The 12200-nt window shown below is 47.9% G+C and overlaps 1 protein-coding gene across 1 annotated transcript in view; it reads left to right on the top strand.

Annotated features, from left to right (window-relative positions):
* The window catches only part of LOC142818374 (uncharacterized), a 47209-nt gene extending 37297 nt beyond the window's left edge, over positions 1-9912 (top strand). Inside the window, exons 10-11 of the mRNA XM_075897750.1 lie at positions 9521-9587; positions 9677-9912. Coding sequence (XP_075753865.1) covers positions 9521-9587; positions 9677-9912 — 303 coding nt within the window. The remainder of the gene's footprint in view (positions 1-9520; positions 9588-9676) is intronic.
* Positions 9913-12200: the final 2288 nt, after the last annotated feature.

The following is a 12200-nucleotide window of genomic DNA, read 5'->3' as shown; positions in this document are numbered from 1 at the left end:
AGCCACCTGCTGCCACCCAGCCCTCCGCCTCTTCCCAGGCCCAGGCTGGCGGCTCCTGGGAGCCTGCCCAGGTCCGCAAGAGGCGGGCGCCCGCCTGGTCTAGTGCAGACATCGTGGACCATAATCCACGACCTCCACACTAGGCACAGGAAAATGGCCGTCTAGGGCAGGATAGCTGCCAGCCTGGCCACCCAGGAGCAGGTATGCATGAAAATCAAGGTGGTCCAGTGAGACCCCCCGACCCTGAGCCCTGAGCTTAGAATGGCCGTACTGGGACAGACCAAAGGTCCATCTAGCCCAGTAGCCTGTCTGCCGACAGCGGCCAACACTAGGGACTCTGGAGGGGATGGACCGAAGACAATGACCAAGCCATTTGTCTCGTGCCATCCATCTCCAGTCTTCCACAAACAGAGGCCAGGGACACCATTTCTACCCCCTGGCTAATAGCACTCCATGGACCCAACCTCCATGACTTTATCTCACTTCTCTTTAAACTCTGTTATAGTTCTTGCCTTCACAGCCTCCTGCAGCAAGGAGTTCCACAGGTTGACTATTTGCTTTGTGAAGAAGAACTTTCTGTTATTAGTTTGAAGCCTGCTACCCATTCATTTCCTTTGGTGTCCTCTACTCCTTCTATTATGGGAACTAATGAAGAACTAATCTTTATGCACCCTCTCCATACCACTCATGCTTTTACAGACCTCTATCATATCCCCCCTCAGTCTTCTCTTTTCTAAGCTGAGAAGTCCCAGTCTCTTTAGCTTCTCTTCATATGGGACATGTTCCAAACCCCTGATCATTTTAGTTGCCCTCCCCTCTCCCACCCTCTCTCTTCCCCTCTCCCACCTCCTTTTCCCAGTCTCCCTGAGTTTTGTTCAATAAAGATAGTTTCTATTTTTGAATACACGTGTCCTTTATTTTGTACATCAGGAAGCGGGGCTAGGGAGGGGTAAGTGGAAGGAGGTGAGGGAGGAATGGGGTACGAACCCCCGATGGGGAGGACTGGGGTGGCTCTGCTGGCTCCTCAGGGTGGAAGCTCTCCTGCAGCCCCCCGATTGACTCCTCTCCCCGGATGGCAGCCTGCAGCAAGTGCAGCCGGACTGATGGCCGAGTGCTGTGATGTGCCGAGTGTGGGCACTCAGGGCACTCCAAGCCAGGACTGCTTTGCTGTCCCTTATCAAGTTGGACAAGCGAGCAGGGAACCCCTGAGAACTATCTGCCCGGGGTGGGGGTCGGGTCCCTTTAAGCGCAGCCCTCGGCTAGCCTAAGGCAGCAGCTCTAAGTCCTCATCTGATGCCCTGCTGGCACTGCTTCCGGCCATCTTTAACCCCGGTTCAGGGTCCACTCAATGTGGACATGCTAGTTCGAATTAGCAAAACACTAATTCGAACTAGTTTTTAGGTCTAGAGGCACTAGTTCGAATTAGCTTAGTTCGAATTAACTAATTCGAATTAAGTTAGTTCGAATTAGTGCTGTAGTGTAGACATACCCTTCGTTAGGTGGATCCCATCTCTTCGTAACAATCTTTGTGCTCAGAACAGAGTTCCATGGTCGAAGAAACCAAAGCCCTCTCTGCGACACCACCTGCGCAACCATGCATTTACGTCCTCAATTCAACCATCCCTGCCCAGTCCTTTCCCTTCAACAGGGAGGATGGACGAGAACACCACTTGTGCTCCGAGTTCTTGGATCTTTCTTCCCAGCGCTACATAATCCACAGTAACCTGTTCAAGGTCATTCTTGGTCATATCGTTAGTTCCCATGTGGAGATGCAGGAAGGGGTAGTGATCCGAAGGTTTGATCAGTTTGGTAAGCCTCTCAGTCACATCCAGAATGTGAGCACCCAGTAAGCAGCACACCTCTTGAGATTCCAGGTCCAGACAACAGATGAATGGCTCAGTCCCTCTTAGGAGGGAGTCCCCGACAAACACCACCCATCATTTTCTTCTGGGGGAACCCCCATCCCTAGGACTACACATCCAATTCCTTCCAGTAGATGGTGTTCCTTCTAATTTCTTCCTTGTGAGGTCCCTTCCACAATATTCAGCACTGCAGAGCCTGTGGAGAGAGCCTGAAAGCGATTACTTACCTCTATAGCATCGGGGGATTACCACACTGGCCTTTTTCCCCTTCTAGAAGTTACATGCTGCCAGTTTTCTTCCTGGTCCCGTACTGCTCTCTCTGGCTCTTCCACCTGCTGTGCTTGAAGGATTAAACGCTGCCTTCTATCGAGGAAGTCTTCATCCTCTCTGATCGAGCATAGGGTCATAGAATCATAGAATCATAGAATAATAGGACTGGAAGGGACCTCAAGAGGTCATCGAGTCCAGCCCCCCGCCTTCAAGGCAGGACCAAGCTCCGTCTACACCATCCCTGACAGATGTCTATCTAACCTGTTCTTAAATATCTCCAGAGAGGGAGATTCCACCACCTCCCTTGGCAATTTATTCCAATATTTGACCACCCTGACAGTTAGGAATTTTTTCCTAATGTCCAATCTAAACCTCCCCTGCTGCACTTTAAGCCCATTACTCCTTGTCCTGTCCTCAGAAACCAAGAGGAACAAATTTTCTCCTTCCTCCTTGTGACACCCTTTTAGATATTTGAAAACCGCTATCATGTCCCCCCTTAATCTTCTTTTTTCCAAACTAAACAAGCCCAGTTCATGAAGCCTGGCTTCATAGGTCATGTTCTCTAAACCTTTAATCATTCTTGTCGCTCTTCTCTGTACCCTTTCCAATTTCTCCACATCTTTCTTGAAATGTGGCGCCCAGAACTGGACACAGTACTCCAGCTGAGCCCTAACTAGTACAGAGTAGAGCGGCAGAATGACTTCACGAGTTTTGCTTACAACACACCTGTTGATACAACCTAGAATCATATTTGCTTTTTTTGCAACAGCATCACACTGTTGACTCATATTCAACTTGTGGTCCACTATGATCCCTAGATCCCTTTCCGCCATGCTCCTTCCTAGACAGTCGCTTCCCATCTTGTATGTATCGAACTGATTGTTCCTTCCTAAGTGGAGCACTTTGCATTTCTCTTTATTAAACCTCATCCTGTTTACCTCTGACCATTTCTCTAACTTGCTAAGGTCATTTTGAATTATGTCCCTATCCTCCAAAGAAGTTGCAACCCCACCCAGTTTGGTATCATCTTAATAAGCGTACTCTCTATCCCAATATCTACATCATTGATGAAGATATTGAACAGTATGGGTCCCAAAACAGACCCTTGCGGAACTCCACTTGTTATCCCTTTCCAGCAGGATTTAGCACCGTTAACAACAACTCTGACTACGGTTATCCAGCCAATTATGCACCCACCTTATTGTGGCCCTATCTAAGTTATATTTGCCTAGTTTATCAATAAGAATATCATGTGAGACCATATCAAATGCCTTACTAAAGTCTAGGTATATGACATCCACCGCTTCTCCCTTATCCTCAAGGCTCGTTATCTTATCAAAGAAAGCTATCAGATTAGTTTGGCATGACTTGTTCTTCACAAACCCATGCTGGCTATTCCCTATCACTTTGGTCGACACTTGGGCCTCCAGTCCTCTAATTTTTTCTTCCAAAATGGCAACCAGCTTGCACTTAGTGAAATCCATTCTTTTTTCTGGGAGGAAGACAACATGGCACACTCCGTGCAGGTAACAGCAGCAGACCTATCACCATCCATTGCTGATGTCCTGGAGAAGGGATTTAAAAAGAAAGAAAGGCAAGAGAACCTCACGCCCTTCTCACTCCCCTTCCACACTCCCTCTCTAAACTCCCTCTTAGCACTCACCTGTTCGCAAGCTCCTTGGTCGCTTGCCCACTGCCTTATAAAGACCTGGAGTGCCTGAAAGCCCCTCCCCCTACCAAGGCTCAGCCAATCAGCAGAGGCTTCTAGAATTCAAACTTTAATTAGAGCTAACAGTTTCCACCTGCCAATCACAGCACACACTCCATGAAGGGAAGGGGGAGGACAACGGGGAAGTGAAAAAAAAAATCCCAACATAGCCCACTGCTCCTGTTCAGCCAAATCCCGACGATGCTACTTTCTGCACATGCCCCTCAATCCTCTGGGCACAGTTGAATGCCACTTCTTGAAGAGGGAGATGAGTGTGACTGCATTACACTGGTGGGACTGCATTATTATGCAGGGATGGGACAATCAGCAGTTACTCCCAGAGGCGTAGTGAGGGTGTTATGCACCCATGGGGCAAAGGTAAAATTTGCACCTCTCCCCGCTGCTGCTGCCATGCAGTGGGGCCCCAAATCTGGTGCATGGCTGAGCTCGACCCAATGAGAAGGAGGGGAGCTTGTACCATGTCTTCCTCCACCCCCTTCAGTTTGGGGCCTGGCTCCCGCATGCACTAACTCGCTAGCGGAGATGGACGAGGTTGAACTGGGAGGTAGAGAGACAGGGAAGAGGCAGCTCCAGCCAGTGGGGGCGGGCGGAGGAGGAACAGGAGAGTCAAGGGATTACAGAGGGAATGGAAGGGGACTAAATTGGCCTCCACAGCATGGTGCCCTGGGATAACTCCCCCCACCTCTTAGGATATTAATCGTTTAATGAATTATTTATTTTACTAACTATAGACAAGTAAAAATTATATTTTTTTGTGGTTCACATTCTGTTAAATAATTTTTTCTCTTTAATTTGTTCATATTCCGTTCTCATGAGGTTCATGTCTTTTACATGAAAAATGTTAAATGTTTAAATATGTAAGTTTTATAAAATACAAGAGAAATAAATGTTATACAAACTATATATTTTATTACTATATTTCAATCAAGGATTTAAAACCACTGTTATAGCAAACAAATAACTCATCGTTTTAATGAATAAAAGATCAAATGATTTTGAGTGCATCAAATTTTTTGTAAGCAATCTGTAATGCTTCCTAACTGCCTAGTTACTTACCTAGGGTACGTCTAGACTACATGCCTCTGGCGACAAAAACATGTAGATTAGACTACCCGGCATAGGAAAATGAAGTGGCAATTTAAATAATCGCCACTTCATTTAAATTTAAATGGCTGCCGCGCTGAGCTGATCAGCTGTTTGTCGGCTCAGCGCAGTAGTCTGGAAGCTCCGTGGTCAACATCAAAGGCATTTGTCGACCTCCCAGGCACACCTCCTGGGATGAGGCATACCTCTAGTTAAGCTAGTTGTTTTTCATACTCTCGCACAACAATAAACTACATCATAGTTATGAATGTAAGAGATTAACTTACCTGTTAAAATAACATTCATAAAAACTTTTAAATAAAGCTAACACACAACACAAGAATCGCCCTCACTTTCTTGAAGGCACTTGAAGCAATAAGCAGCCTAACGCTGATGTTATACTACAAGCATGGCTTTCTGTCTGCCACAAGGACTTTTTCCTTCAGGCTGCCATGAGATTCTATCTTTAAGTAAAGGAGAGAGGTCCCTCTGAGCTGCTCTTCCAAATTTCACACAAGTCATTCAACTGAAGCCATAGATGTCAAGATTCAAGGCCAGCCTTGCCTTTGGCAGACTGCCTCACCGGGTATTCACAATCACAACATCCGAAAATGCATAAGACTTTTAGTTGAGAAAGCCATGTCAATCCCAAGTCTCTGCTATGACTGGGAGATGTGGGTGACCTATGGAAAGCACCAGCATTTTCTTTGGAAAATCTGCAACCAAACGTGGGGGGATTGATCACCTCAGTAATGCCAGCTCCTTTAGAATTGAGGCTCTGATCCAGCACCAGCTGAGGTAGAGCAGCTATGTGCACGTCTGATATATTTTTTATCAAAACTGTTGCCTGCCCAACTTGCCAAAGGAGAAAGGAAACACAGAGGCCAAAAGGGAATAGATTAGAGAAGTGTTTCTCAATATTTTTTTAATAAAATATCCCCATTAAAAAAAATAAGTAAGTGCCCCAAATGCACCCATCCCTCCCTCAGAGCCAGGCACCCTCACCTCCTACTCCAACTCAATGACCCTCCCCCAGAGTCAGGCATCCCAGCCTCCCCACTCTAACCCAATGCACCCATCCCTCCCCTAGAACCAGGCACCGCCAGCCCCCCATCCGATGCCTGTCCCCCAGAGCCACGTACCACAGCCCCCTCCCAATCCAAAAAAACCCTCTCCTCCCCCAGAGCCAGGAACCTCCAGCCCCTGCTGGACCAGCCCACATAAATGTCTAGGAAGTGGCCACAGTGGTCCACGAGGGCCTGGAGTACAATCGAGCAGTACCCCTTCCTGATTATAAAATGGGCCGCTTGATGCTCCGGGGCCTGGACGGGGATGTGGGTTGCATCCAGGGCTCCCCTGCAGTTGGGGAACCCAAGGGCAGAGAAGCCGGCCATGGTAGCATCCACATCACGCAGGCGGATGACTCTTGTGAGCAGGACATTGTTGATGGCATGGACGACCTGCAGAAGGGTGCAGAGAAACACAGGGGAACACATCACATAAGGCAGGGTGAGTGTGTGCTCCCTTGGCCCGCCCCCCGTGATGCCCTCTGTGTGTGCGCGTGCGCACACACACACACACACACCCACACACCAGGGCCCCCTTGCCCCACGCCCCCCCCCCCACCAGCAGGCCTGTGCAAGAGAGGGGCGGCCCAAACCCCTGGGTGACCCAGCCTGGAGTCTTGCCTGTCCCTGGGCATGGAGTGCAGCACCCTCCCCCCACCCCACTCCCCCTGGAACTTACCTCCATCACGACAACACCAACGGTGGATCTGCCCACCCTGAACTGGTGAGCCACCGATCAGTAGCTGTCTGGGGTGGCCAGCTTCCATAGTGCGATGGCGACCCTCTTGTCAACAGGGATGGGTTCCTGCAGCCGGGTGGTGGCTCTCTGGAGCACAGGGGCGAGCCAGGCACACAGCTCCAGGAACATCCGCTTTCGCATGCGGAAGTTCCAGAGCCATTGCTGGTCGCCCCATTGCCCCAGCACCAGCCGGTCCCACCAGTCGGTACTGGTGTCCAGTCTCCACAGTGGCCTCTCCACGCTGGGGTGGGGATGCCTCAGGGACACCATGGCCTCTGTGGTGAAGGAGTCCAAAGCGGTCTGCGCCTCCTGGTCCTGGAACAGGAGGGCAGCAGCCTGAAGCACCAGCTGCAGCCACTCCAAAATGACCAGCAGGGGCCAGAGCAGGTACATGGCTCCATAGCAGCACCCCTGGCTCCATAGCAGAAAAAACAAGGGAGATTGGGAAAAAAAACAAGCAAAGGCACTAGGTGACAAAAGGCAGTGGTGTCCAAAAAGACAGAGGGCAACCACAAAAATTGCTACGGCTGCAAGAGGTCCCAAAGCAAGCAGCAGGAGAGAAACGGCTGTCCAGGGAGATCCCTTTAAGCATGTGTCTCAAAGGAGCTCCAGCCCTCGCCCCCGGAAAGAGCTTGTGCCCTTTTGCCCTCTTCAAAATGGTTCCGGGCTTCCGCTTTTGCGGAAAAGCGTCCCGCCAATGTAGATGCGCTTTTGCGCAAAAGCACATTGTTATAACAATAACTCCAGGACCAATCTAGACATGCTTTTGCAGAAATACTTCTAACGGAAAATCTTTTCTGTTAAAAGTATTTCCGGAAAATCATGCCAGTCTAGACGTAGCCTTGTAGTATAACTGGTGTAGGAAATCTCATGCACAGTGAGTCTTATCAGGAACTTAGACCTCAGAGGGTGCCCTGGATCCCTTCTGCTGGAGCCACATCCATTGCGGCCTGGTGCGAGGTAACAGGAACGGTACTCCACACAGACTGAAGGGGCATCAGCATTTCTAAGTGCCTGTTGCTCTCTTTTATGCATTACTCCGCTTGCGCTTATTGATCAGTCACTTTGCAGTAGCTATGTAACCATCTGGGAGTATTAAGACTATACTAGTAGTGATGTAGTGAGATTAATAAAAACAACTATCCCTAATCAACTCTGTCTTGAAGCGAATCCATAATCCTGTTTGGCAATGGCACTGTGAGTTGACAAAGGCCAGTTCTGAGACTACCTCCTCTGCCTCTCCACAAAGGGTGTCTGCATTCTCTGTGTGTGCCTTTCATCCCCAACCCTCCCAGCCTGGAGGCTCCAGCTGCCCTGGAGGGCTCATTCCCGCACGTTCTGGGGCCCCTTGCTACAGAAGCCATCAGGTGGGCAGGGAGGTGACTAGTGGCCTGCTCCATGCATGACTCCATGCATGCCATCGCCAAAGTAAGGGAGGTGAATGTGGCTTTGTGCTGGCATGCCATCTCGTCCTAGGTAGCCTCTCTCTTCTCCCAGGCAGTTTGGCACTCGTTCAGGTCAGTGGCCCATTCCTGGTACTCTGCCTTGAGTCCCTGGACCATGGACTGCAGGCACAGAGTCTGCTCCCTGGGTTCTTTTCCATCTGCGGATCCTGCTCAGTCAGGTAAATGGTGTGGGAGGTGGGGGACATGCCAAGCTCACAGCTGTACAAGCTCTGAAGAAAAGTGACAATCCAAGGAGACACTGTGTTTGAAGCTTGGTCCTAATCTCTGAGCTGACACCGAAGGTCTCGATTCAGATTATATTCTTTGAGCAAGGCCATATGATGCCTAGAAAGTGAGCACTTTCCAGCAGTTCCACAGATGTCCCAGAGGAGCAGCAATACCCGCAGCCTGGGGATAAGCAGGCAGCAGAAGTTGCCAGCCAGGCCAGGAGTCTTCAGGTGGGAGAAGGGATGGAGCAGCTCAGTTGCCTTCTGTGTCCCACACATGCCAGGTCTGGTACTGGCAGCATCCTGGGGAGGGAGAACTTCTGTCTCTGCCTGCTGGAAGGGGCAGGGGCTGTGTGTGTGAGTGGCAGATGCTGCTTGCTGGAGAGAGTGTTAATAGGTTCATCTCCTCTTCTTCCTCCCAGCAGGTTCCCATGCATGATATCAGTCTCCTTCACATCACTGCACTTGACTGGGAGTGAATGCTGACTGAGTGCAGGCATGATCCAGGGCCATGTGCAACACAGCTATGCGGTTCCATGGTCCCAGATGCCTTAGTGGTGGCATGGCATAGGAAGATGTCCCACTACAGAAGCTGGAGTAAGGCAGGCCTCTCCAGGAACCTTGTCAGAAAGACCGAGGAGTTCCTGTGTGTCAGCATCCTGGAGCTGAGTGATCTAGACTGACACTCCATGTTCAGACACATGAACAAGTTGCTGTGTGACCCAAGGCCCAGTAGGCTGAGAGAGGAGTGTGCAGCCTCTGACAGCCCGTCACCTCTCCTCAGCTGTAGATAAAGTCAGAGAACTCAACAGAAGTGTCCTCTCAGAGCTCGTTGGTAGCCTGGAAGATATCTGGGAGGGGAGGACCAGCTCCAGGGTCAGAAGCAGATCCTGGCTCTTAGGCATGGTCACCTGTCTGTCCTCCTCTTACTCCTACATATCATTCTCCACCACCCCACCCTTCTGCAGGCTGATGCTGGGAGTGTGTTGGCCGGACTTAATGACCATGATGAAAAAAGTGACCAGCTCCTCTTATAGGATGGAATCCATCTGCTCATTGTAGTGGATCCAGGCTCCTTCTGTGTCCTTTCTTAGCCAGGCTGATGGCAATCCTGATGTAGACATCGGCATTGCACTTCTTGGTGCAGAGATCCTGGAGGCTGAAGGTTGGACTACTCCCCCTGCACACACACCTCTATGAGCTCCAAGATCTCTGCAGCAGTACAGGCTAAAACTCTTTTGTGTTCCTGGATAGTGAAGGCCATGGGAGCAGCAGAAGTGCCAGCAGCCATCAGAGAGTCTGAGGGGATGTTAGCGGTGCTCATGTCTCTCTGCATCCTGGTCGCTCGCATAGGACTCATGAAGCTGATCACCTGGGACAAGACCTTCTTCTCTTCCCAGGACTTGTATAGCTCTGCAGAAGGAAGAAAGCAGTGGAGACACCTGATGTGGCCAGAGTGGTCAGAACTAACAGTTGCGAGAGGCCTCTAGAGGCCAATTAGTTAAAATAAGCAGCACCGGAGCATGCACACTAATTACTATTTTGGAATTAGCATTCCTGATGAAAAGCAGGAGTCCAGTGTTTGAATTACTCAGCCCATTATTTCAAAATAACAGGCTTATAGTATGGATGCACCTCTTATAAATTCAAACTTCGAGGGGAGGAAGGAGTATTTCAGAATAAGGTACTAGTGCAGACCAGGGCTAAGATAGATAGACAATACTGAAACACTTGGGCCAGATTGTCAGCTGATATATATGTGTATTGTTCCACTGAAGTTAATGAAGCTGTCTGATTTATACCAGTTACAGATCTATCCTGTGAAGTCTGAAAAAGTGGACTAAAAGTGCCACAAGCAGAGTTCATATACAACTTTCAGTATAATTTGTATATATTACTAGCATTACCCATCCTGTTGTGATGGTAAACATACACACAGATTGGCTTGGTGTGCTTCTGTCTCTCCTGGGGTCTATGAGATCGCCTCTTACTGGGTTCTTTGGCGTAGTAATATATGCTTTTCTTATGTTCCCCTCTTTGTTCCCTCTTTCTCCCAGTCTTCAACCTACTCAGTGTTTTTTCTTCCTGTAATTCTCATCCTATTCTTCCCTCCCTTGCTCTGCCATCACATAGGCAGCCACTTGCATTTTTCTCTTGCATACCTCCTTGTGCCCAGCCCAGCCTACCCTATCCTATCTTATTTATTTATTTCTTCCCAGATACTTGTAGAGACAAACTCGCTCATGCATTTTGCATAAACCACAAAAATACTACTTCTAGATCATCTCCATCACCTCCAGTGAGGTAATCCATTGCCCAAATGCTCTGGAAATATGAAGGGGGTATTGATCAGAGTACATCCTGACATTTTTTAGGTCTCCAACTTGGCTCATAGCAGCATACATTTGTCCAAACTTCTGATGTCTTCCAGTGTATTCTCAAATGTTCTCTGTGACACATGGTGTGACCGATACTTTTCCTTTTATAACAGTTTAGATTAGATTCAGATATTTGTGTTTCCATCCCTAAAAGGATTCATATTCAGTGAGGCTACGTCTGCACTGCAGGTTTCTTTCACAAGTAGCTTTTTGCAGAAGAGATCTTCTGCAAAAACTTCTTGCACAAGAGCGTGTCCACACTTCAAAAGCACATCAGAAAAGCAATGCGCTTTTGCGCAAGAGAGTATCCAGACTGCATGGATACTTTCTTGCAAGAAAGTTCTGATTGTCATTAACAGAATGGCTACCAGGGCACCTGTGCTTGTTTTGATAGGCTATTTTTGCACAAAAAACCTCTGCTGCCTATCCATACACACCTTTTTTGCAGTAACTGTTGCACAAAAAGGAGTTATTCCTCATAGAAAGAGGAATACCTCAAGAAACTCTCTGTTCTGCTGATTCGCTGTGTGGACACTCCACGAGTTTTTGCACAAAACCAGCCGTTTTTTCACAAAAACTGCAGTGTAGACATAGCCTGAGTGCTGGGGTTGGAAGTTAAAAGTAATTCTAGAAAATTTCCCAGCATGAAAAAAAACCCCACACAAACCACCCTGATTCATTTTTTGGGTAAAGGTTCTTATTTTTTCCATACAAACTAGTCAACATCTCATTGAAAGGCCCAATAACAATTTCACATTGCTGTCTTATGTTTTCCAAAACAGGAAGTTTTCTCACCATAAGTGCTTCCAATGGTATTGGGGCAGAGAGGAAAGGAAAGAGTTTAGAGGTTAAAAAAAAAGTATATTTTGTTTTTACTAGAGCAGAGGTTTATTTTGATGCAGTTTAATGCCTAAACCAAAGATGCCATTAAAAAAGAAACAAATGCCAGCACTTGAGTTCAGTATAATAAAGGCATTCGGAACAAACGAAAATTACAACAAAAGTTCATTGCTGAGATTTGTCCTTGAAGTGCTGGAGACACTGTACTGCCACATAAATGCCTTGAGGCAACAAAGGCTACAAAAAAAGATGGAAAGAGGAGGCGAGTCAGTTCTCTGTTTTCTTTGCTGCCTTTTAAACTTTCCAGTTCAGGGTCATTTTTGTTAATGATGTCATGAAAAGTCATTATTCTCAGCAAGACTGTAGAATGTTAAACAATAAGTTAGAACTCTTCATTCCCAACTAATATTCATTTTATCCCTACAAATGCCAGGAGAAAAAGGATGAAAGAAGCACCTACGTTCTTTATATTGCAAAAAGCCACAGTAAATTTTCCTGATAAGAAAAAAATCAGGCACAATTAAAGCTTTCCTTTTTTTCTAAAAGCCATTGCTTTAGTA

The sequence above is a fragment of the Pelodiscus sinensis genome, chromosome 15 (genome assembly GCF_049634645.1).
Source record: "Pelodiscus sinensis isolate JC-2024 chromosome 15, ASM4963464v1, whole genome shotgun sequence".
NCBI classification, from domain to species: domain Eukaryota; kingdom Metazoa; phylum Chordata; order Testudines; family Trionychidae; genus Pelodiscus; species Pelodiscus sinensis.
Note: the sequence above shows the minus strand (reverse complement) of the source record. Positions and strands in the feature narration are given on the sequence as shown.